At 35.7% G+C, this 26,736-nt stretch overlaps 1 protein-coding gene across 2 annotated transcripts in view; it reads left to right on the top strand.

Annotated features, from left to right (window-relative positions):
* Positions 1-2,022: 2,022 nt before the first annotated feature.
* The window catches only part of LOC129276677 (polyamine-transporting ATPase 13A3-like), a 60,968-nt gene continuing 36,254 nt past the window's right edge, over positions 2,023-26,736 (top strand). The window contains exons 1-5 of one of the 2 annotated variants that reach the window (XM_064109762.1): positions 2,023-2,163; positions 18,617-18,689; positions 19,073-19,243; positions 23,997-24,049; positions 26,583-26,714. In XM_064109762.1, the coding sequence (XP_063965832.1) occupies positions 18,633-18,689; positions 19,073-19,243; positions 23,997-24,049; positions 26,583-26,714 (413 nt within the window). In that variant the 5' untranslated portion in view covers positions 2,023-2,163; positions 18,617-18,632. Of the gene's footprint in view, positions 2,164-13,170; positions 13,323-18,616; positions 18,690-19,072; positions 19,244-23,996; positions 24,050-26,582; positions 26,715-26,736 lie in introns of those variants that run through there. The other variant, XM_064109763.1, reaches the window with a different exon arrangement.

Here is a 26,736-nt window from a genome sequence, read left to right as displayed (position 1 = left end):
TAGGACCTTATCATATTTATTATGATTTTGAAGGGGAAAGGGACGCTAGATACAATTTTTCCCCCAGAAATAGGATTTTTTAAACTTATAAGAATGATTTTTGGTATGTTTTCAAAGTTTTTTTAAGGCTTGAAATTAAGATAAAAAGAAATAAAGAACAGGATTTTTCACAAATATGGTCAGCAGCTCTGTCTACAGATACTGTCTTCGATACTGTCATAAATGCAACTTTTGTGAAAGATACATCTAACCTATAATTTGTATCCTGTTATACAGTGCGTCCCACAAAAAACGAAACCGAGATTTAGCGATGATTTATCATAACGTTATCATAAATACAAGAGACAAATGACCTACCAATGTAAAGCTAAGAATCTCCTCTTTTATCTGAAATTACTTAGATTATTCCTCATTCATGCATGAGTGAGCAAAAGCAACTTGAAGAAAGGATACCAAAAACTCATTTGGCGGGGGCTATCTGAATTTCAAAAAAAAAAAATCTTATGCCTATAAAAATTTGAATATCTGCTTTTTCATTTGATACCTTAATCACAGAAAATGGTCAAGAATTAAAAAAGTTCTGTTCCCTCGAAAAAATGCTTATATTTCCATAATTTCATTAAATAAACATTTTCACTGGTTTCCCACAGAAGCTATTGCACGGTTAACAAAAGACTTAATCGTCAACAAAACAGAGAGTCAAGTGAGTCTTGACGCTAGCCTGTAAAGGCTCTTCATTTTATGAAATTGTTGAAATTCAAGCCTTATTTCAAATAACTAGAACTTTGTTATTTCTTGACCATTTAATTGAGGTATCAAATTAAATAGCAGATATTGAACTTTTTAAAATGTGGTTTTCTTTTTGAATCCCAGATACAGCCCGTCAAGTGACTTTTTGGTATCCCCTCTTCAAATTGTTTTTGCTCACTCATGCGTGAATGAGAAATAATCTAAGTAATTTTAGATGAAAGAGGAGATTCTAAGCTTTACAATGGTAGGTCATTTGTCTATTGTATTTGTGATTAAGTTATGATAAATCATCGACAATTCTCGGTTTCGTTTTTTGTGGGACGCACTGTATAATTGGAGCCTGTCTAAAGTTTTGGTTGGTCCATTAAAAGGGAAGTTAACCTTGACAAAAAAAGTCTCATGTAAAAATAGTAGAATTAAAAACAAGATGTTATGGTTTGAGGAAATATCAATCAAATATTTGAAAAAGTTATTAGAATTAATTTACTTTTGCTTTGTGACGTCATACATGATACATGTACGCGAGCAGCTGCTCCATTGGCTTATATATTTTGTGGTAAAATAAAAAAAACATGAATTATAATTTCTTTAAAAAATGAAAATTGTTTCTATTGTACCTTCAGTATACATGTATCAACAGATAGATCATTGCACACATGCTCCTGAAAGATTTTTTTTCTGTCATCATGAACCATTGATGCTTTTTATACCACATAATATGAGACAGCGGCTCACATATTACATCACATGAATCAAAAACTTAAAATTATAATAACTTTCTTAATATTTGCTGGATTTTCTCCCCTTTAAAGCCTACAACGAGTTCTGGTGTAGTACTGTGTAGAAATCTAATTTCCATAGGAAATGGTTGGAAGCAATCATAAAAGTGGTTATCATACACCAGAAATCATAATTAGAACAATAAAGGGTCATTCAAATAATTCAGGCTTGCTGGAAAATATTCATTTCATTACTGCATCCTTTTCCTGGTGTAACTAACACAAGAAACAACATGTAGGACCACAGTATAACTGGACAGGTATTTGTCATTAATTTTTCTGATTTTCATTTGCTCGTTTCTCTATCACTATACATTTTCCTGAAATATTTTTAAAATCTATTATTTTAGGAACTCTTCACCTTCAGTGAAAAGTTCACACAGGTAAGGCAACCACTGTATTGTTGATATTGAGCATTTGATTGAAAGTTTCCTCTATACAATAATACTGCCCTCTATAGTTGGAACTTGGAACCTGTTGTTTGACTCACATTGCGAATGTTGGCCCTTCAAATTTGATCAGGGATTTCAATTCAACACCTATCAAAGCCTTAACTTATAAAAGGGCACTTTGCTGCGTCCATACATGGCATTAGCATTGCAGATTTTTAGTTCTGCTTCGGTTCTGCATTCATGTAAGTTGCCAATTAATTTTATTGTTAAGCACTTTATATTCATATTTATCTGTATTCTCTTTTTTTTATGTTAATGACCAGCAGTATTTGTATCTGTATGTCATCATTATTTCCACATTACTCCCAATTTTGCAGTCCTTACACTAGGCCACTGTCTCCCTGTAAAGCAATGCATTATTTTAAAGATTTTGTTGTTAGCTTTTCACTGTGTGCATGGATCTTCACAATATCTCAGTTCATTAATTAAAGGGGAAGTTCACCCTGACAAAAAGTTTATGGTGAAAATAGCAGAAAAAATAATAAACAATATTGCCAAAGGTTTGAGAAAAGTCCATCAAAGAATAAAAAAGTTTTTACAATTTTAATTGTTTGATTTGTGACGTCATATGTGAGCAGCTTTCCTACTTATCATATATAAAAAATAAATGAAATTACATTTTCTCAGAAAATTGGGAATGGTTTTTACTGTACATTGTACCATCAGTACATCAATAGACAAATCATTTCACACCATTTCTAAAAAGAAAACAAAAATAAGTCATCACGAACCATTAAAAAATTGAAATGTATTCATTTTATATATATGGGGCAGCTGCTCTTTTATGACATCACAAATCAAAAATTTTAAATTCTAATAACTTTTTTAATCCTTGATGGATTTTCCTCAAGCCTTCACCTAGATGTTTTTATTATTTTTTTTGCTATTTTTACAACAAACTTTTTTTTAGGGTGACCTTTAAAAGCTACACCCTTTTAACATCCTTATGTTATGTTTCGGTTCCTCCTCTTCTAGATCTCTTGTTACCCCAAACGTTTCCTTATCCTGGGGGAAAGATCATTTGTCCACTCTTCCTCTAAGTTCTGGGACAGTCTTCCTGAATTCATTAAAAAAGATTTAGACTGAAAAAAAAGCCCCTCAAAAAACATTGTTAAAATTCTTCTCAATTTCCTTCATAATTCTTGAATAGCGCCTTGAGCACTCGACTGAGTGGATTTGGCGCTATCTAAATCAAATACACATGTACTGTATTATTCATTTATTCAATCATTAATTTTGACTCTTGTTTCTATCCTTATTGTGTTTTTTTTTCTTCAAAACAATGGATAGAAAATCAACGATAGTTACCAATTTGAGGACCAAAATAAAATCGATTATCGACCTTGTAAAAGCTGTGTACTGCTATAGGAACTGCGATCCATGACATGTATATTCGATTCCCAAATCTAAAAGCCCCTGAAACAGATAAGCAGTGCGCATCCTTTTCATTCCAATGTGGATGGTTCCAACTTCCTAAGTATATACTGTGCGAGTATACCTGTGGGCCTAAACTTGTACAAGTTTTATCACTTTATCAGATATTGCCTTCATATCAGATTGTGTATAATCTCTGGGGGGTGTTTCACAAAGATTTAAGTATGACTTACAGCCGCACTTAAATGCATAGTTGCGCTCGGTATAAAAGGCTTGACCGCATTGGTCAGATCATGCCAAGAGGACGCGCACTACTGCGTATTGATCAATAAGATTGCGCGTTGCATATCATTTACGCGTAGGGATTTAAGTGCGATTTAAGTCATACTTAAATCTTTGTGAAACACCCCCCTGAAGTGAAATGCTTTGAGGAATGAATGTGTTCTCTTTGTTTGTTCTGATGCATACATGTACATTATTTACCAGTAATTTTAATTTGAAAAATATTATATATATACCTTCATTATTAGTTGTTGTAGTTTTAGTTCTCATTTTAGTTATTTTATTATTATCCTATTCATCATTGTATGAATCTTCATCATCAACATCAACAACATAAACATCATTATCATCGTCATCAACGTGATCATCATCGTGGTCATCATCATCATTATCATCTGTGAAACTAGTTGCAACTGTAATTTTCTTTAACTTTCTTACTTACAATATCATGTAAGCAAAAAATTAAAAGCATACCCTGTACATCAACCATTGAAGAGCGTTATCCTTGTCTTTTGTTTTCTCGAAATTCAAAACTTGTCGGAGGTAGTCTTGGTCTTTGCTTCAGGTCTGATTCTTCGCAACCAGATAGATTGCCAAGCCAAGCAACAGGACCATGTATTTAATAACTATTTTAAGCAATCAAATGGAACTCGAAGCTTTCCAAAGGATTTTGTTGCCATGTCAGAGACCAATCCTATGAGCACTTCAATCACAGGACTTGGAAATTTCTCAGACTTTAGTCCAGGGATGAAGCAAACAAGTTCATAGCAACATATTTTCCCTATAAGTTTTGTTTTGAAGGATTTGATGATATTCAAAACAGGTTTAAAGCTCTTTTAAAGGGATGGTCGGGGCTGAAAGTATTTATAAATAGAGTAGAATTCACTGAGCAAAATGCCGAAAATTTCATCAAAATCGGATAACAAATAACAAAGTTATGAATTTTAAAGTTTAGCAATATTTTGTGAAAACGGTCGTCATGAATATTCATTAGGTGGGCTGATGATGTCACATCCCCACTTGTTCTTTTGTATTTTATTATATGAAATTAGGTTTATTCAAATTTTTTCCTCCAAGAACTAGAAAAATTGGATTGACAACTGATTTAGTGCATTAGATATTTATTGCTGCAACTTATTTCATTATAAGGGAGACATATTATTCACACAAGTATGTATGAAATAATGAAAAAATTATGATTTTATGTAATAACATAAGAAAACTGAAAGTGGGGATGTGACATCATCAGCCCATCTAATGAATATTCATGACGACTGTTTTCACAAAATATTGCTTAACTTTAAACTTCAATAACTTTATTATTTGTTTTCCGATTTTGATGAAATTTTTGGCATTTTGCTCAGTGAATTCTACTCTACATGTATGTATTAAGATATAAATATTTTCAGCCCGGACCATCCCTTTAACCTCACTTTACCCCCCCCCCCCCCCAATTGTCACAAACAGGATTTCTTCAAATAAAGCAGATTTAAGAATGAGGAAGAAACGTGTGTGTATTCTCTATATCTCGATTGTTTTCACTTTTTAGTTTCTCAACTAATGGTGCACAAATAGTGGGATTGTGAGGTGCTTGCCCCCCTAAAAAAATCAAGAAAAAAAAGAGAGAAGAGTGTAATATGTTTATTACATTCTGAATATTATGTCAAATCTATCACAAAATTTGATATTTGTATTAAAATTGTCGACATTTTTACCCGCTGGCTTATATCTAGCCCCCTCATTACGCCACTGTCCTCAATAATTTACACATTTACCATCATGTGCATCTGTACTTGTCCTCACCTTTTCACTCCTAGCACACTCTTTTTTTTACAATAACCTCAAAATTGTTGAAGAAAATTCATATTTTTTATCACTGAGTAAAGAAGATTTCACCTCAAAGTGAATTACCCTGGGGGTGCTTTTTGAAAAAGCTGTTTACCTGTACGCATGACTTACCAACAAAGGATACATGAACTGCCAACTTGTTTTTCCAAAGATTTTTCATCCGTAACTTCATTAATGGCATACCTGTACTATGAAACACTTGCTTTGATTTTGACATGGTTTTCTACATTTGCACACGACACGGCTCGCTGAAATTTCATTTTTGCAGTAATCTCATAGTGCCACAGAAAGATATTTTGGTACCTGAGTTAGGGGGGGGGGTAGTATGCAAGCACAGACTCACATTTGACACTCAAAGATAAATTCCAGTTCTGGTAACGATCTCAAAATGACTTTTTACAGAATCTAATATAATGACCACCCAAGTGTCTGTTTGTATGAATAAAAAATATGTGCCAAAGGATTCTGGAAGAAATTGTGTAATTGCTGAGAAATAAGCAAAAAAAGTGTATTTTTTCGGTCACTTCCGTCAGGTCTTTATTCCAGCAATAATAATACACTGTCCCACGTGTGCCTATCTGTGTTGGCGATCTTCAGTGTGATTGTATTTCAGCTTAGATTTTATGATGTCACAAAGTTCAATTTATGTAACTGTACCAGATCTAGATCCACGATGATATAGTCATACTTAACCTTGGTTTTACAGACTTTCTCACGAAATTAGTGTTTTACTGCAACTACTTTCATTTAGCTTTAACCAATTAGGCTATACCATATGTCTAGAATGAAGTCTAGATTCCAAACTCTCTGCATCAAGATATAGATGCAGTCACAGTATAGTCTGCTGGGCAAACCCTTCACTCAAGTAAAGGGTCTAAATTGCAGCCTACTTATGTCAATTGAAACAGCAAGTTTTGTATGTGCTAGTCTTTGCGTGGAGACACACTTGTTGATCAAAGTTTCAATCAGGGTCTGTGCCTGCAGACTAGCCACAGTAATTGAATTTAGTCTCACTGCTTTAGACTCTGCATTAGGCCTATTCACTATGTGAATTACAAAACCAAAGGTCTGTGCTTGCATACTAGGTGAAGGGGGGGGGGGGGGCACAGTCATTAGAAGTGGACCCTACATGTAAATAAGTAATCATCCCTACATTTAATAACCTAATAAAAATATCTTTGTCGTGTTTTCCCCGACCCTGGCTAAAATGATGCCTCAAATATTCTTTTTCTCATGATAGGATGAATTATTTTTTCATGTATCCAAGGTTGAAAAGCAGATCCCTTTTTCCTGATTTAGCCAATTTTGATACCCTTTTCAGTTTTCACTGCCCACGTGTACATCATCCCCCCTGTTAAAATTTGAAAGATAACTTGTTTAATGTCCTTTTGTGTTCAAGCATTGTGTCCCCTTTGAAATTGCAGTGTCCACCCCCTCCCTTGTAGACTGGGTATCGAAGTAGGGTAATAGAGTGAAAAGTATAAAAGTCTGGTATTGAAAAAGATTATAATCTTGGCAAAGGACACACCCTGGACATAAATCTTTTGCACAATGATGGGGATTATTAACCTGAAATATGACAAGTTTTATATAACTGAGGTTACTGTATATCGTCAATAGATGTAATATTTGGACTTTGTACGGTCAAGTATAGTTTAATAAGATGGGAATTGAATATAGGCCTACACCTGTAAGGTCTGATTAAAGTGAGTGACCAGCGGTCAGTAGATCAATTGAAAATTTGAGGTGCCACTATTTGTGTCAGTTTTGCATTGTTATGGTCAGAGCTACAATGCTTTTCTTTTCTATGACCAAGTGTACAGTAAGCTTCATACTTTGCTCTGCTTAAGAGAAGAAATTATCAACTTTTCAGAACCCACCCCTTTTATGAAATCCTTTTCCTGTGTCCTGGAATCCTGTTGCTTTTGGGGCACTTTTAAGGCTTTATGATATTCCATATTGATGCATTTGATTGTTATAACTTTGATGTCAGAAGTGTACCTCGTACAGGCTTCAAAGATGAAATTTTCCTTAAGGGGGGGGGTACATGTGCTGCAACTGAATCCCTGATTTGTTTACACATTTCAAGGGCTGTTCAAAGTAGTTCATCATATCCATATCTATGTATTTGGTTTTGATTAAAGGGGAATCCAGCCTTTGCCATAAAATGTTGTGTTGGGAAGGAGAAAAATAAATTAAATAGAATGGCGAAAGTTTGAAAGAAATCGGACAAGGGATAAGAAAGTTATAGCTGCTTTTAAATTGAGATCACTAATAGTATGTAGATTTCAAATTGGCAACTGGGTAAGTAAATTATGATAAGGGGCAAGGACAACTTTCCCATAGGCCATGTACTTTATTATCAGGGATTTGTGGTTTTCTCTTAAGTACCCATTCCCCTGGGGCAGTAATCTAAATATAATCCAGGTATATTGTTTTATGTCGTCAAGATGAAAGAAAAATATAATTTGAAATAAAACTTTTTGGGAAAATGACATTTTAGCCACAATATGTATTGGAGTACATGGAAGAGTAGTCCTTGCCTTACATCACTATGACATCCCATATGCGGCCAATTTAAAGTCTCCATGGGTATAGTGATTACCAATATTTACAACTTTTAAAAAATCATAACTTTCTTGTTGTTTGTCGAATATTGTTCAAACTTTCACCTATCAACTTGTCTGATTTTTCTTTTTCTTATAAAAACAAGTTTTTATTTGGGTTGGATTCCCCTTTAAACCTTTGATGTCACATGAGTCAACAATAATGCTCATATATAGCACCAGTTTTCTTGCTCTTTAAAAGGTAGAAATTAGCAATATTTCTGTCCCCCCCACTATGAAATCTTAAAGCTCTGCTCTTGAATGCATAACATGTTGACTCATTTTGTTTTACAAATAATGTATGTTTATAATGAATTAAAAAATCCCAACTTTGATGATATCCCGGGGGGGCCACTTACATTGACGAGTGGATACCATGCGCGACCAAAAAAACACGTAAAAAGGATGTCTTTTTCAAGATCGGCCACGTTACGTACGTAATGTAGTAAGGGTGTCAAAAACACTAAAATGAAAAAATTGTATCTATTTTGGCTAAGAAAGCTACATGTTTAGGGTCAAATTTGCGAGGGTATAAAAAAATAAGACTAAAAAGGATATATACTTTTTGCCCTGCAACAGTCAACACTACGTGTTTAGAGTACGATTTGCGCAAGGTGAGGTGTGGGAGGTGGGACCGTACTAAACCCAATGATGTAGGTAAAGGTAAAACCGACGTCGTGACATAATTAAAATATTGCTGTACTTGTTAAGGGGTTCAATTCAGGGAATACTTGCCAAGAGTATCGTTTTGTTTCCAATACTTGTTAAGGGTAGGGTTTCACACGCCAATACTTGTTAAGGGGTGCATTTTCAGAATATGGAAAATACGTGTTTAGGGGGCTTTTCGAGACCCCATGGTTGCGCATGGTATCTACTCGTCAATGGAAGTGCCCCCCCCCCCCCCCGGGATGATATCACATGAAGCAATAATATTGCACAGTTTATATTCACATATGCTTCAATCAGGGAAGTGTTATAACACTTCCCTGCTTCAATGGTGTCATTCCCCTGTAAAAGTAGAATCAGCTTTTTTATGCCCCCATTTTGAAATCTAACTTGTTGACAAATGTTAAGGGCTGTTCAAGTTTGATTATCATAACTTTGATATCACATGAAGTGATAATATTGCACTTAAATTTTTATTCTTTTTATGTTTTTGGTTTTTATATTGTTAGCATGCCAATCTATTGTAAATATTGTGATTCTTTTTTATTTCTTATAAAAAAACATATATATAAAAAAATATATGAGACTAAGATGAAATAAAATGCAGCTATGCACATACTACAGGCGAATGACATCATGCTTCAATTGTCTCATTCCCCTGTAAAAGTAGAATTAGCATTTTTATGCCCTGCATTTTGAAATCTAACTTGTTGACAAATGTTAAGGGCTGTTCAGGTTTGATTATCGTAACTTTGATATCACATGAAGTGATAATATTGCACTTAAATTTTTATTCTTTTTATGTTTTTGGTTTTTATATTGTTAGCATGCCAATCTATTGTAAATATTGTGATTCTTTTTTATTTCTTATAAAAAAACATATATAAAAAATACATGAGACTAAGATGAAATAAAATGCAGCTACAGGTGAATGACATTATGCTTCAATGGTGTCATTCCCCTGTAAAAGTAGAATTAGCATTTTTGTGTCCTGCATTTTGAAATCTAACTTGTTGACAAATGTTAAGGGCTGTTCAGGTTTGATTATCATAACTTTGATATCACATGAAGTGATAATATTGCACTTAAAGTTGTATTCTTTTTATGTTTTGGTTTTTATATTGTTAGCATGCATTTATAGCATCTATTTTAAATATTGTGATTCTTTTTGATTTCCTATAAAAAAAACATATACTGGGTATATTAAAAAGTTATATGGCACTATGATAAAATAAAATTCAAGTATGCACATACCTTAAAATGTGAAAGACATTGTAATAATGTCTACATGTTTAGTGAATCATCAAATGGACCAGGGGGTGGGGTGGCTTCTGTTATTATCATGTGGCCACCGTGTTCATACATGCACATTCAAAATTGACCCCACACAGAGAGAAATTACATGGGGGCTCAGGACAATTTCACCCCCAAAATGTTCAAAAGAGCCCTTGAAAAAAGAGCCCCCATATTCCCCATTAATTGCAATGTTAAAGCTTATCCAATGTTGCAGATTCAGTTGCGTAAAGGAGCCTACAAAGATTTTTTTAAAAATTAATAATTTTTGCCTGCCTCACACAATGCATTATCTTCAATCAGAGGGCAATATAAACTACTATTTTATCATGCTGTTATGTCCACCCTAAACTTTGCCTCAAATATTATTTTTCATCAGCTAGGGTGGAAATCTGAAGACAATTACTACTGTAAAATAAGTATCCAGGCAGTTGAAAGTACAGAATTTTCCTCATTTTTGCACTTTTGATAACCCTTTTCAGTATATTCCATTCGGCCATGAAAAACAACCCTTTTTAGCTTTTGTATTTGAGCATGGTGTTCACTTTGTAATGGCATTGGCCCCCTGGCCGAGGTCTGAATAAAATTATGCATGCCACTGATGGGGGGGGGGGCTCAAAGAAAGATGAAGACAAAGATAGAGAGAGGTGGAATGTAAAGGATTAAGGTAGTGTGACAGAAAGAGGACCAGGCTGGGAAAGAAGAAGAGCAAAAGGATATTTCTTTGGTCATCAAATTCTGGTTATCATCTAGTCTGCAGGCACAGACCCTGATTGGAACTTTGATCAACAAGTGTGCCTCCACGCAAAGACTAGCACATACAAAACTTGCTGAGCGAGAGGGCCTTCAGTACACAAGGCATGAGTAGGCTGCAATTCAGACCCTTTACTCGAGTGAAGGGTTTGCACAGCAGACTAGTTATCAACCACAATTCATGTGCATCAAGGGAAAAAAATTAAATGGGGGCTCAGACGAATACGCACTGAAATGCCCTAAAGAGCCCTGGAAAACTGAGAAAGAGCCCCTGAAATTCACATACACCCCTGTAGGGTCCAATGTACATGTAAACTGTAATACAATTTTATAGAAAAACTGGGCAAGTAGCCCACAGAAAAATAAAGTATTTTTTCTAAGCTTACTTTTTTCCCTGATGTGCATTTTGCACTCCCTGTGTAGTATTCCAGCAATAAAAGGAAAATTACTACCGTGTTAAAATTACATTTACTTTTGCTCTAGCCCTTCAGGTAACTGTTGGTATGTAACAATAATGGTGAAACCAAATATGAACTATCACAAGAATTGATTGTACATATAAGAATATAGTCTTGGGAAATGTGCATATACATTGTACAGTGCGTCCCAGAAAAAACGAAACCGAGATAATTTATCGATGATTTACCATAACTTTATCACAAATACAATAGACAAATGACCTACCATTGTAAAGCTTAGAATCTCCTCTTTCACCTGAAATTACTTAGATTATTCCTCATTCACGTATTAGTGAGCAAAAACAATTTGAAGAAAGGATGCCAAAACTAATTTGGCAGGGGGTATCTGAATTTTCAGAAAGAAAATCATATTCCTAGAAAGTTCAAAATCTGCTCTTTTATTTGATACCTTAATCACATGAAAATGGTCTAGAAGTAAAAAAGTTCTGTTCCCTCGAAACAATGCTTGTATTTCCATAATTTCATTAAATAAACATGTTTTCACCGGTTTCCCACAGAAGCTATCACACGGTTAACAAAAGACTTAACGCATGGCTGATTGTCAACAAAACGGAGTGTTGAGTGACTCGGAACGCTAGCCCGTAAAGCCTCTTAATTTTATGAAATTATTGAAATTCAAGCTTTATTTCAAGTAACCAGAACTCTGTTATTTCTTGACCATTTTCTGTAATTGAGGTATCAAATTAAAGAGCAGATATTGAATTTTCTAAAAATGTGGTTTTTTTTTTGAAACCCAGATACAGCCCGTCAAGTGACTTTTTGGTATCCCCTCTTCAAATTGTTTTTGCTCACTCATGCGTGAATGAGAAATAGTCTAAGTAATTTCAGAAGAAAGAGGAGATTCTAATACCCCTTTCATATTGCGCTTTTCACCGGCGAACTTCACCGGCGAAGTTTGCCAGCGAAGGGGAAAGTGTCCAGTATGAAAGGTACACGGGAGAACTTCACCGGTGAACTTCTCCACCTCTTGAGGTGGAGAACTTCGCCGGCGAAATTGTTTCACCGGCGAAGTTCGCCGGTGAAAAGGCCAGTATGAAAGCAAACCGGAGAACTTCTCCTCTTTAATGACGTCGGAGGTCAATTTTTTTCTCTCCCGAAGTCCCTTGTACCGAGATTCCGCGTGCGATAGTTGCAAGCTCAGCTGAATGCTATGGCCAAGTAGATACCCTCGAACATAATTTTTTTTTACTAACAATATTTATTAAAAAGCACTTTTTACATGTATAAAATGCGCTAAAATATAAAAACAAGGTGATATTGTTTGTTCTTATCGTAATACTTCCAAAATATGTTATAATTATTTTTTTGATACCTTTTTGTAATAGGTAAGAAGTCATGTTTTACAATTTTCTTTCGTTTGTTCTGCAATCGCCTGTTGACTTTCGCCGGGGAAGAAATGTCAGTGCGAAAGGGTACATTTTTTTCTTCGCCGGGGAAGTGAGGAATGCGAGGCGGAGAAGTTTGCCGGTGAAGTTCACCGGTGAAAAATGAAGAGGGCAGTATGAAAGGGGTATTAGCTTTACAATGGTAGGTCACTTGTCTATTGTATTTGTTATTAAGTTATGATAAATCATCGATAAATCTCGGTTTCATTTTTTGTGGGATGCACTGTATATGTGCATATCAAACGTATCAAAGAATGGACTACATGTACCAAATATTATTAGCATAGATCCCCTCCCCCTTCTCTCTCTCTCTCTCTCCTTGTATTCATTGTCATGAAATGTTACGAGCCTTTTAGCCTTGAGAGTCCCTCTCCATCCACCCCAAATGAATAAAAAAATACATTATCCTGTAACAGTAGGGAACCATACTTTATATACACATCATACCTGTGTACATTTCAACTGGTATAAGATCCCTTTGTGATTGTATGGTACATAAAAGAAGGGGTTTGGACTCTGGAGTTATTATTTACATCCAAGCAGAGGCTAGGTTACTTTTGTCGCCTCCTGTCAGTAGCTTTGCTGTGTTTGAGTGCGGTAGGTCTCACGATTTTAGTGCTCTTAGAAAGGAGAGGCAATTACTTTTGCTTGAAAGGTGAGGTAGTGAATTTTTCCGTATTTGACATGGGTTTTTATACGAGATTGATCGTATTAAAGTAGCTGAATGTTTCCATCAGTTTTATGACTTCTTTTTGTATCATCCATTTCTGTGATACACTTCTTATATCCGTTCTTTGGTTGTTGGTTGTTTTAATGACTTTTAATGACTGTTGCTAGAAAGGTGAGGTAGTGAATTTTTCCGTATTTGACATGGGTTTTACGAGATTGATCGAATTAAAGTAGCCGAATGTTTCCATCAGTTTTATGACTCCTTTTTGTATCATCCATTTCTGTGATACACTTCTTATATCCGTTCTCTGGTTGTTGGTTGTTTTAATGACTTTATTCAAGTTCTAAACAGTGATAAATTACATTAAAGGTCAAGTCCACCCCAGGAAAATGTTTACTTGAATAAATAAAGAAAAATCAAACTACTGTAGCATAGTGCTGAAAATTTCATCAAAATCGGATGTAAAATAGGAAAGTTATGACATTTTAAAGTTTCGCTTATTTTTCACAAAACAGTGATATGCACAACTAGGTGAGTCAGTCGATGATGTCCATCACTCACTATTTCTTTTGTTTTTATTGTTTGAATTATACAATATTTCATTTTTTATAGATTTGACAATAAGGACCAACTTGACTGAACCATATAGTATTAAACAATGCCAATTCCACATGTTCAAGGAGGAATTAATCGTTGTATCACTTGACAATGAGGAGAAAATTAAAATATTTCATATAATAAAATACAAAAGAAATAGTGAGTGATGTCATCAGTTCCCTCATTTGCATACCAGCCAGGATGTGCATATTACTGTTATGTGAAATTAAGCGAAACTTTAAAATGTCATAACTTTCTTATTTTACATCCGATTTTGATGAAATTTTCAGTGCTGTGCTTGTTGGATTTTTCTCTTTTTATTCAAATCAACTTATTGTTGGGGTGGACTTGTCCTTTAAAGACATCACAGGTTTGTCGTTTTCATACCAAATGGATGGCAGACCTCGGCTTCCAAACAAAACAGAAATTGTAGTATCACAAAACAACATAATTATAAGTACCTGGAAGAGTAGTCCTTTTCTGTGTTAAAGGGATGGTCCGGGCTGAAAATATTTATATCTTAATACATAGAGTAGAATTCACTGAGCAAAATGCCAAAAGTTTCATCAAAATTGGATAACAAATAATAAAGTTGTTGAATTGAAGTTTAAAGTTTAGCAATATTTTGTGAAAACGAAATTAGGTGGGCTGATGATGTCACATCCCCACTTTCCGTTTTCTTATGTTATTACATAAAATCACATTTTTTTCATTATTTCATTTCAGTTGGCTTATTTTTCAAAGAAAGATTCCACATTATTTGTTATTTTTGCATCCATTTCACGAAGTCCTGAAAGCGAATGGAAACAATCACAAAAGAAGCAAGATCATTCCTTCCCTGTTTGCCTCAAGTTTGCTTTGTAAATTTTCAGGTCCATTCAAGTTCACCTCAATGTTTTATAGGTCACCTTTTCTCTGTTTACAGGTGGGAATGTAAAGATTATACAGCAGAATCCACCCACAATAGGTGGTTTCAGACCGCCTCGAAGTTCGTCAGTTCCAGGTATTCTCTGATCGGGAAATTTACCCCGATCAGAAAATACCAAGTATTTTGGTAATGTGAAAGCAAACTACGCGTAATTTCCCCGAAAGAAAATACCCGCTAAATAGTAGGTACTTGGCGAAATTACGAGAACTTTCGCAGGGATTTTTCCAAGGTCGCAGCCTCGCAGGTATTTTGGCAATGTGAAAGCAATTTACGGGAACTTTTAGCCCAGCGTGTCGTTGGGCGCGGGCGTCGTGGGTGGCTGCTGGGCTAGTGATTTTGAATCTCGCGCCTTGCCTGCTTATACAGACCATACTGTGCATGCTCGTAACTTCAGGAACTTATCCCGAAGGGTATGTTTCGGGGCGGTGTGAATGCAGGAATAATTAATGGGTATTTTTTAGCCTTAAAAAGTTCTCGTAATTTAACGGGGATTCTTATGATCGAGGCGGTTTGAAACCACCTAAATGTTGAACCTAAAAGAAGAAAAGAAAAATCAGAGAAGGAAGTATGGGAAAGTTTGAAAAAAAAAGATCAATAATGTCATGATAACGTTATTTATTTAATTGAGGTTGAAAAAATTTGCAATCACTTTACCTACATGTATGGAAACTTCGAATGGGCCATGTAATTGCGATTTAGGGTAGGGGCATCTTAAACTCCTTTTGTCCCATTGCATGAAATTAAAATGTCTAAACCTATTTCTATCTAGAGTGTTTTCTATCTTCTATGAGGACGTAGTATGCATATTATGTACAGGTAGGTATGTTTTAGTTTGATACTTTACTGCTTTCAGGAAAACCTGAGGTACATTTACCTCAACGAAAACCTCAAATGCCTGACAATGTAAAGTTCATGACAAAATGGGATAGTTGTCCCTTCCACTTGTTACTATTTAGTGAACCAATTTGGCTATTTAAGCTTGTTAGTACACAGGCTAATGTAGTCTCCAGGCACAGACCCCAGTTTTCGCAAATCACAAAGTGCATAATGCAGAGTCTGAAGTAGTGAGACTAGATTCACGACGTACTTTGGCTGGCCAGAGTTTGGCATCTAGTCTTTATTCTAGACTTGGTTTATTGGTTGAAGTGTCCAACATGAGTCTGTGCTTGCAGACTGTACACATTCCTTTGGATTTCAGTTTGAAAACAGCCATACCATCATATTTCTTGTCTGATTTCTTTCAAACTTTTACCATTGTGTGTTTCTAAGTACTGTAAGTCTTCCTCCAAATATTGACATCATACAGAGCGTGAATCCCCCTTTAAACATTTTCAGTTTTTTTGCGGAATGTAAGTAGAAGGGGAAGGCTGTAAGTTATTCATCCGAGAACTGTTTTTCAGTAGATAAAGGGGTTTAATTCAATTATATATTATCAATCGTGCACAAAATAGATATTGAATGGCATGAAATTTGTTTTCTGGCTGGATATATGTTTGTGAACATGTGTTTGATATTGCAAATTTTATTAAACCCAGGTATGGTTCAACCGTGATTCCATGGGGTTGGGGCAACAAAATCGTGTGATGTCCATGTAACGATGGTATCAACTTTTTCATTTCACAGAGAAGATCAGTTCAATTGAGGTTAAGTTTTGATGTGTCAATTTAAAGATGATGTTCAATCATAGTAATTCGGTTGGAAATTGGGGATCTTTAATGGATTTGCTGCAAAACAAATCCAAAGTTTTACCACCGTTACATGGACATCACATTGGTATAACAATCTCAGGTGTGAATCTGCAATATATCATGGTGCTTGAGAAGTAAAACTTGGTAAGACACCATTTATTTTTGCTGGTAATTTTAGGCATACATTGGCCTTCTTTACATGAGACACTTTTTTTGAAGTTCTGGTATGGCACAAAAATTGCCCCAACCCCATGAAATGACCCATATATTGAAGCCTTTGGACTCACACCCTTCAGAGTAAAATTATGTACGCTAGAATGAACAATATTACAATAATGATATTAGGCAAATAAGTTTTTGTAAAACTTAATGCCTACATGTACTTCCAAGGTATGAATATTATAAGAAACCTCCCAAATATTGGACGCTACATGATGAGTTCTAATTGGCTGTCAAGGTACATGTAAATGCTTATGGTTTTGACATCTACATGTATTTCTATCAGTCAGATACATGTATGATTATTTATGTCTAGGACCAATAGGGCTGGGACTAAAACCTGGGTACCCGGGTCCCGCCCGGAAGCCTCGGGTACCCGGGTAGAAAAATCAATACCCGATACCCGAAAATTGCTTACCAGTATAACGTATATGTATTTGATTTGTATTGTGTAGTGTAAGACATGATTGTAACTCATCACAAAAGTACACAAGTCTCATTTTGAAACTCACCAATTAATCTTGAAATATCCATAAATATACAAGTTTTTCAAGTGATGATGTGACTGAGATCGTTCGATTGTCGCCATGTTTCTTTTGCAGTTTGAGCATACGAAGCGCCAGCCAACCACGTTCGTGTTACCATTTTCAGTTCATCATAAAACAAAAATATCGCTAATCAGAATCGCGCAATGCATCATGGGATCGAAAAGGGGGCCCCATTTTTGATCCCATAATGCATTGTGGTTCTGATTAGCGATACACCTTATGGTGACACGATCGTGATTGGCTGGCGCATTCGGCGCTCCGAAACTACCCGGAAATCAATTGACTTTGTGCATGTAGCGATAGATTCTACAAACTCACGAACACGATGTAATATCGACGCTACTTCGTAAGATTTTGACGGAAAAGCAAGAAGTAATCAAACTTTGCTTACCTGTGTGGTATCGGTGAGAAAACCGATCCTCCAAGAATACCTTTCATAATTAATATAAATATAGGAAAGTGGAATTCTAGGTCGATTTCGGTACGAGGTGACAGAGTATTGCAGACTTGTTTTGATGGAATACTGCGTGGGGCACGGGAGGCTTGCGCTGCGCATGCTTACTATATTTTCATTCATGCGGCGCAGTGGCTGGATGACGTCACCTATAGGGTTTTTCCACCAGTCATATTTCATGCGACATGATTTTCGGGTACCCGCCCGAAAATTACCACAGGTACCCGAAGACAAAAATACCCGAAAGTCCCAGACCTAAGGACCAACCTCTAACTTCACCATTCGAAAGATGTGAAGAAGCAGCATAACTAAAATGCCTTGCTCAAGGGCATGACTGCCATGCCAGGTTTTAAACCCTGGACTTTCATGTGTGACGTCAGGTTCCTTTATAGAATAATAAAAACATTTCATTTCACCTCGGTAAAGACTGACTAAATATATTCTCAAAACGTTTTTCTTTGAAATTGAAGATACCATACATTTGCAAGGTCATCTGATAATTCACACACGACTCCTGGAGAATTTTATAATAAAAAAAAAATTTGCAGTAATTGTGACATTTTTTTTACCTTTTCAATAACAATCAATGAATGCATTATTGGCATATATGTACATGTACATTAGAATGGAACTTCGCTCAATACTCGCTATTGAGGACGTCTCTCATTTGTTTATGTTTGTAATTTTATGGTCATTATTCTACTGGGCAATTCCATAAAATGATCATCCTTGTACGTCCAACCTTCATTTTTCTCAAGTCTTTAATACTTCACTTCATAAACTGACCAAGTCACTGTGCATTAGTCTTAACATTGATGTTTCTTTTCAAAATTCTTTTTGTGCAGTGCCTATGAGAAGACGATGGGGACGGGTGAGGTGACAAAGTATACCATTGAAGAGGATCGAGATGAGAAGCTGGTAAGTGTGTTGTCATTAGAATCAACATTGCTCTCGTCGTCACCGTCATCAATATGGTCATCAACACCATCATCATCATCTTTACCATCATCATTATCATCAACATCATCATTTTCACCATCATTATCATCATCATCATCATTATCACTCTCACCATTATCATCATCATCTTCATTATCACTATCACCATTACCACCACCACCATCATATCATCGTCATCATCACTATCACCATCATTATCATTTTTAGAGGGTGCAGATAAGGGGGAGCTAGGGGAGGAAGTAGGAGGCCAAAAAGAGAAGGGACATAAACTTTTTTGTGATTACATGTAAATCTAGGTCAAATAATCATTTTCTTCTTAATCTTCTCATCACCAATCCCAGATATGCATCGGCTACCAGCGTAGTCTCCTCCGGTTGATCCTGGTCTATTTCTTGGGGGCCATCACGGCTGGATTCTTTCTCTTGGTGGTGTACTACTGGAAACCTGACTGGGGTCTCAAGCTCACTCACTCCAGGAGCTCCATACAGAAGGCAGACTCCATACTCATTGAGGTACAACTATTTTTTGTTGTCAGACTATAAATGTTACAGTCACACCGGCTGAACAGACTTCAGACAGACAAAAAGCTTTTATGTTACTACCAATTTCTACTCGATGGTCGGTTTGTAGTTAGTCTGTTAGGTGTGACAGCTGCATATCAGGAATCGGTCATACATACCCTCGTTAGTTACAAGATAGGCTTTCAGCATACCATATTGCAAACTGAGATAGTAGTAGTAGTAGTACGAGGAGTAGTAGTAGTAGTATTAGTAGTAGTAGTAGTAGAAGGAGTAGTAGTAGGAGTAGTAGTGGTAGTAGTAGTGGTAGTAGTAGTAGTAGTAGTAGTATTAGTAGTAGTAGTAGTAGCAGCAGTATAATAGTGGTTGTAGTAGTAGTAGTAGTAGTAGTAGTAGTAGTAGTAGTAGTAGTAGTAATAGTAGTAATAGTAGTAGTAGTAGTAGTAGTAGTAGTAGTAGTAGTAGTAATAGTAGTAGTAGTAATGGTGGTAGTAGGTATTAACTAAACTGAACTCATTATAGTGGATCACTGAAGATTGGTTCACATATTTTAGAGCCATCTACAGCCTACCTAGATGGCTTTAATAGGGAACTCGAAACCTAACATCAGGAATCAGTAATACCCCTCATTAGCAACCAGATAGGGCTTTCGACAGACATAGCATATTGCAAACTGAGATAACACAGGGTATCGATTGCATTTCTGTTGAGATTACATGTACATTGAGAGAGGTCATTACCTTTCATTAAAGGAAACCATTAGCAGGAAACCATTAAACAAGAAATCATTAAAAGGGAAATCAGAAATGGATACCAGTGTTTTGAGAAAAACATCTACTGCTATCTGTAAAACCCCCGTCACACTAGAGGCGGAATGAGCCGGAATGCCGTCGGAATGAAAATTCTTGGTACATTCCTGGATATTCGAAGCGCATTCTAAAAATTCTGACTGCATTCTGAGTGCATTTCAGACATTCGGGTCCATTCTTGTGACCGGCCCGAATGTTTTGCTCATGTTCAAAACTTTCGAAGTGCATTCGAAGTGGAGAAATATCGAACGACATTCGAAGTGCATTCTGACTGCTCTCTGACTGCATTCTAAATATTCTTGCTGCATTCTAACAGCATTCTTAATATTCTTCCTGTGTTCCGACTGTATTCGAGCTGCATTCGACAGTCAATACACCCGGAATGTGCAAGAATCATTCGAGGCGGGATCAAAGGACGTTCTAAGTATTCAAACGACATTTTTGCAAAAGTAGTGAAATTTTCAAATTCCCTCCCGAATATGGCACGAATTTTGAAAGTTCTTCATTCCGGCTGGTTCTGCTCGATTCCTGCTGATTCAGAATAAGTGTGATTGGGGTATAAAGTCATATTCAGCGATAATATTCAGTAGTTACAATTTTTTGGTTGATGGTTATTGCATGTATGTGTTGGTTCTGCGTTTAAACGCAAGCAAAAAAATCAATCACAAGTCCCAAATGTGCGTTGTTGATTGGTTGATAATCCAGTTGTGCATGATTTTTAGAGTTGTGATTGATTGCAACTCGTTCTGCAACGGGACCATGATTGAGATTTACGTGGGAAAATATGTCATTTATAAAAGATGTTGAGGGAAGGGAGTTGGATTGAGGATACCACAACAAAAGTTTATTATTCTAACTACTGCTACTACTACTACTACTACTACTACTACTACTACTACTACTACTACTACTACTACTGCTACTACTACTACTACTACTGCTACTACTAATACTAATACTACTACTAATGCTACTAATACTACTACTACTGCTGCTACTACTACTACTACTACTACTACTACTACTACTACTACTACTACTACTACTACTACTACTACTACTACTACTACTACTACTACTACTGCTGCTGCTACTACTACTACTACTAATACTACTACCAATACTACTAATACTACTACTACTACTACTACTACTACTACTACTACTACTACTACTACTACTACTACTACTACTACTACCACTACTACTACTACTACTACTACTGCTACTACTGCTACTACTACTAATACTACTACTACTACTACTACTACTACTACTACTACTACCACTGCTATTACTACTACTACTACTACTACTACTACTACTACTACTACTACCACCACTGCTATTACTACTGCTGCTGCTGCTGCTACTACTTCTAATAGTGTTTCTATAACTCTTTCTAATGTTTCTGCAAAGCTACTCTATTACCACCAATACCAGTACTACAACAAGAAGAACAATTACTAGCACTACTTATACTACAGGAACAAAACAGCTACTGCTGCTCCCAGGGTAGTGCCACAGGTGGGATGACTGGCCCCATGGTCTTCCAAGTCGTGAAGAACCTGCTGATTTTTCAAGTAGCGAAGAAAAAAAGGGGGAGAAAAATAACAAGTGGGAAGTAAAAAGAAAGAAAGTAGAAAGAAGAGAGCATAGCTTGTTTCACAACTCTCATATTCCATTGAGGACAAAATACATTATGTTACATTTATGCCATCATGCCCCCCCCCCTTCATCAAAATAACCTGGTGCTGCCTGCCTCTCAAACAAAATTTTTTAAATTGTCTGAAAAACAAGAAATGATATATCTACACTGTTGATTTTCAGTTCCTCCATCAAATGTAAATATTATTTAATGATTTTATGTTATATTTTTATTTTGTTATGTTGGAAATGAATGAATTATAAAAAAGAAAATGATAGTTCTATTGATGTGGAAGAGGTTCATCATGGTGAAGGATTGAGTTGAAGAGTAGAAATTTCTTCTACTCAATAGTTCTATTATTAATCCAAAACGAAATGCATGTACATGTACTCCTCCTTCGAGAGTACTGACAACAGTTTTAGTGATACATGCATTAGCCAAAAAGGCACTCTGCAAATTAGCTGTTATCCTTGATGCTATTCCTCTATTTGTTTTTGTTTTCTCTTAATCCAGTGATATTGAGGAAATGAATGCCATGTTAATGTAGAGAGTTCATTTCCGATTGTTGTTAGATTGAGTCAGATATTGGTTGTTGGGTTGTTTGGTGAATGTGGAAAAAAGTAAGATGTTGAAGGTTTTAGCAAGTAAATGTTTCTATTCGGTTGCTATCCCAAAATTAACTTTTTCATTTCATTTTACATTGGCAGGACAATTTTGTAGGGCTTGCCCACCCCCTCGATATTTTGAGAATCACTCATTCAGCTTGTACATGGTTCTTATATATAACTAAATCTAAGAAAATTGTCTTATGCACTCCTCTATTTTAAAATGTGATTTCATGAGTCCCATCTGTTTTTTTTTATCCTCGATCCCCGCTGGTTTAAAACATTAAAGAATTTCTAAGGCCCATATTCTGAACTCCGGCTTAACTTAGGCCATGGTCTATTAAAGGGAAAGTTCACCCTGACAAAAAGTTTATTGGAAGAATAGCAGAAAAATAATAAAAAATATTGCAGACGGTTTTAGAAAAATCCATCAAAGAATTAAGTTATTAGAATTTTATTACCGGGTATTTGATTAATGACGTCATATGCGAGCAGCATTCCCACATAGCGAATGGTAAAAAAATCAATGAAATATCATTTTATCAGAAAATTGAAAGTGATTTTTACTGTACCTTTTGTATATCAATAGACAAATCATTTCACACCCGATCATGAAAAGAAAACAAAAATAAGTCTTCAGGAACCATTAAAAAAATGAAATTCATGCATTTTATATTACATAACATATGAGTCAGCTGCTTGTTTATGATGTCACAAATCCAAAACTTAAAATTCTAATAACTCCCTTAATCTTTAACGGATTTTCCTCAAACCTTCACCGATATTTTGATTAATTTTTTGCTATTTTTACAACAAACTTTTCTTCAGGGTGATTTTCCCCTTTAAATCTGTGTTAAAATCATGGAAAGCCAAAAATGTCAAAGTGGCATTTATATTTTGTGCTTTCAATCCTTACTTGGGTCTTTCCTCATGTTTTAATGATGAAGAGAACTATTTCAGTAATCATTCTCAGTCAGTTATGAATGATTTGAGTGTCGCATGAGCTGATAAATACATGTACTTGTACTGTTACCTGTCACAATTGGATATTCATAATTAAACCACAACCTTAGACCTGGGCCCTATCTTACAAAGAGTTATGATTGATCCGATCAATCACAACTATGGACGGCCAGTAACGTCAACATCTATTATGCATGTTTCTTCAAAATATTTTCTATGATGTATATGCATTCATTGTTTTCTTCAAAATTCAATGTGCTTCTCTTTGTTTACAAAGGACATTGTGCAAATTTCCTGTAGAAAAAATTATGACACTGATGGATTTCCATAGAGTTACGATTGATTGGATCAATCATAACTCTTTGTAAGACGGGGCACAGAGCTTGAATTAAACCTGATTTCAGAATAAGGGCCAATATGTTTTATGACACTGGCCAACCTTTCACAATACAGTTACTTGTAATTATGTAAAAGTTCATATTCCTACCAGGATGGCCTTCATTCAAGCAATTAAATGGGAGAAAACTGAAAAATAAACAGCTATGAAACCAGAACGGTCTCACCAACCCTCTAATTTTCTTTTCTTTTATTGACATCCATTACATATCAGGTTGAACATTCCCTTTTAATGCAGAACACACATATCACCAACCGGTTTATTTTCTTTTCATATAATTTTCTATAACCACATATTTCTGTTTTTTATGATTATCTCAAAATAGGATTGCTTTCAGAGATTCCATGTTGTTCGTGTGATCAGGGAGCAGGTCGGAGAGTAAGTAGATTTTTTTCTGTAACTTAAAAAAATATATATATACAGTTGTATTGAAAAGTTAGTGAACTCTACCACAAATGCACTCTTTCATGCTGATTGTTGAACAACATTACAATGTTCGGCGAGCACAGAGAAACAAAAACTTTACTGAATGTAATATCTTATTGCCTGACTTCACAATTACATATCTAAAACATGGCAGAACTTGAACACTTTAGATATGTTCATTATCTGATGGGATTCACTAACCTTTGAGCACCACTGAAAAATATCCAAATTTTCAGACATTTTAGCCTCTCACGATTGATATTACTATCAGATCAATAGCCTATAGCAACAGATCACCTGTTGTTTAAACATCTGAATTCTTGCAAGTCAAGATACATATTCTATCACTATGCCAAAGCACATTTTTTACTATGGATGTTAAAGTTGTCACTAACAACCTAAATGAAGAGTCCCCAGTTTTCTGTGTTCTAAAGCGGCAATTCTGTGTTTTCAGTGTTCTATACAGCACATTCTGTTTTGTGGGATGACATGTACCAAACATGTATTAAATAAAGCAGTTGTTAATAGGGGGGAAAAAAACCAAACTAGTCTCTATGCAGATAAAGCCTGGAAAACATACTAGCTATTAGTGATGTGAATAAGGTTGATAGGCAGAGTCCCCCTTACTGTATGCACATTTCAAATATCTTTTGTAATTCAAATATTTGACCTAAAAATTGCATTTTCTGTAAAATTCCATGAACTCCTTGATAAAAATGATAATCCTGAATTCTGTGAAATTTTAATTTTTGGTATCGTGGAAAACTGGAGATCTGGAGTGTTATTTGACAGTGATCTGTATCTAGAGATATCAGTGCTTAATTTCCAGGACATGTTTAGAGCTCAACTGAAGTTATCGCAGAGTGCAATGATTTGTCGAGAAATTCTTACAATTCATGGTTAATGTTACAATACCCACATAGATATAAATCTAGAGATGTTGACATTAACACATCAAAACCAAATACTGTGAAATAAGGGAATCTACATGTAAATGAAACCAGAGTATGCTGAATATCACCAACACAGATATGAAGATATGGGAATGCATATTGTTGCTTGGAAAATTACCTGTCAAATAAACACAACAGAATTACACATTTATTTTGTTTAATACTCAGCAGTCACTCATTGTTTTCAATTGGAATCATTCGGCACATAATTTGTTCATTTATCTCCATGTATCAGAAACTTGGATGTTCATCTCATTGGACGTTTTTGGCTGCAGTTAAATAGTATCTGGGTCTATAAAGTATTGTTCATAGATCACCTGCTAACAGGTTATCATAATATTGACACAGTAGCAAAGATCTCTTGAAAAAGTAGTTTAGCAAATATTGATTATGTAATACAGTACTTTGATTTCAGGGAAATCTCTCTATAGGTGGTTTCAGACCGCCTCGAAGTTCGCCAGTTCCAGGTATTCTCTGATCGGGAAATTTACCCCGATCAGAAAATACCAGGTGTTTTGGCGATGTGAAAGCAAACTACGCGTAATATCCCCGAAAGAAAATACCCGATAAATAGTAGGTACTTGGCGAAATGACGAGAACTTTCGCGGGGATTTTTCCAAGGTCGTGGGTATTTTGGCGGTCTGAAAGCAAATTACGGGAACTTTTAGCCCAGCGTGTCGTTGGGTGCGGCGCCGTGGGTGGCTGCTGGGCTAGTGATTTTGAATCTCGCGCCTTGCTTGCTTATCAGACCATACTGCGCATGCTCGTAACTTCAGGAACTACTTCAGGAACTTATCCCGAAGGGTATGTTTCAGGGCGGTGTGAATGCAGGAATAATTAATGGGTATTTTTCAGCCTAAAAAAGTTCTCGTAATTTAACGGGGATTCTTGTGATCGAGGCGGTTTGAAACCACCTTATTTGTAGCTTCTTTTCCAGTTTGAATACAGTTGCTATTTCACATTGATGATATATTTATGACATCAATATGGATTGAAGAAAAAAGTGAAATACATGTACATGCAAACTTTCATACTGTACATATACAGGTAGCTGTTGCCCCGCCCAGTGGAATCTAATATCTGTTAAAAATGTTTTCTAGATATGATGTACATGTATATTCATATATTTATTGTAGTTGTGACAATTCAGTGAGCTACTCTTTATAGATCTGCCACTTGTTCAGTGTCAGACATATTCCAATATTCCTTTTGATATCAGTACAGAGCCCCGTCTTACAAAGAGTTGCGATTGATCCGATCAACCCTAACTATGGAAAGCTAGGAACGCCAACATCTAAAATGCAACATAAAAAAATCTTTTGTTCAAAAGATTTCTAGATATGTGTATTCATACATTCATTGTAGTCATGACAATTCAGTCTGCTACTCTTAAAAGACTAATTTCCTGGAGGAAAAATAATGACATTGATGGATTTCTATATATAGTTGAGGTTGATAGGACCAATCACAACTCTCAGTGAAACTCCCCCTGGTCTCGAGAGTTAACCTTGTTTCTATTCTTACCTTGACAGGGTGGTGGAGAAGGAGATCCTCCAAGATGTGATGAAGCAAGATGTCCTCATGGACGACACCTTCATGTACTTCCGCTTCCATAAGATTAAATTCTTCTGGAACCCCCAGGAGAAGTGTTTCTTCAAGCTGAGGTGAGTTCAGGGCCATGGGCCC

This window comes from Lytechinus pictus, chromosome 14, assembly GCF_037042905.1.
Source record: "Lytechinus pictus isolate F3 Inbred chromosome 14, Lp3.0, whole genome shotgun sequence".
NCBI classification, from domain to species: Eukaryota; Metazoa; Echinodermata; class Echinoidea; order Temnopleuroida; family Toxopneustidae; genus Lytechinus; species Lytechinus pictus.
Note: the sequence above shows the minus strand (reverse complement) of the source record. Positions and strands in the feature narration are given on the sequence as shown.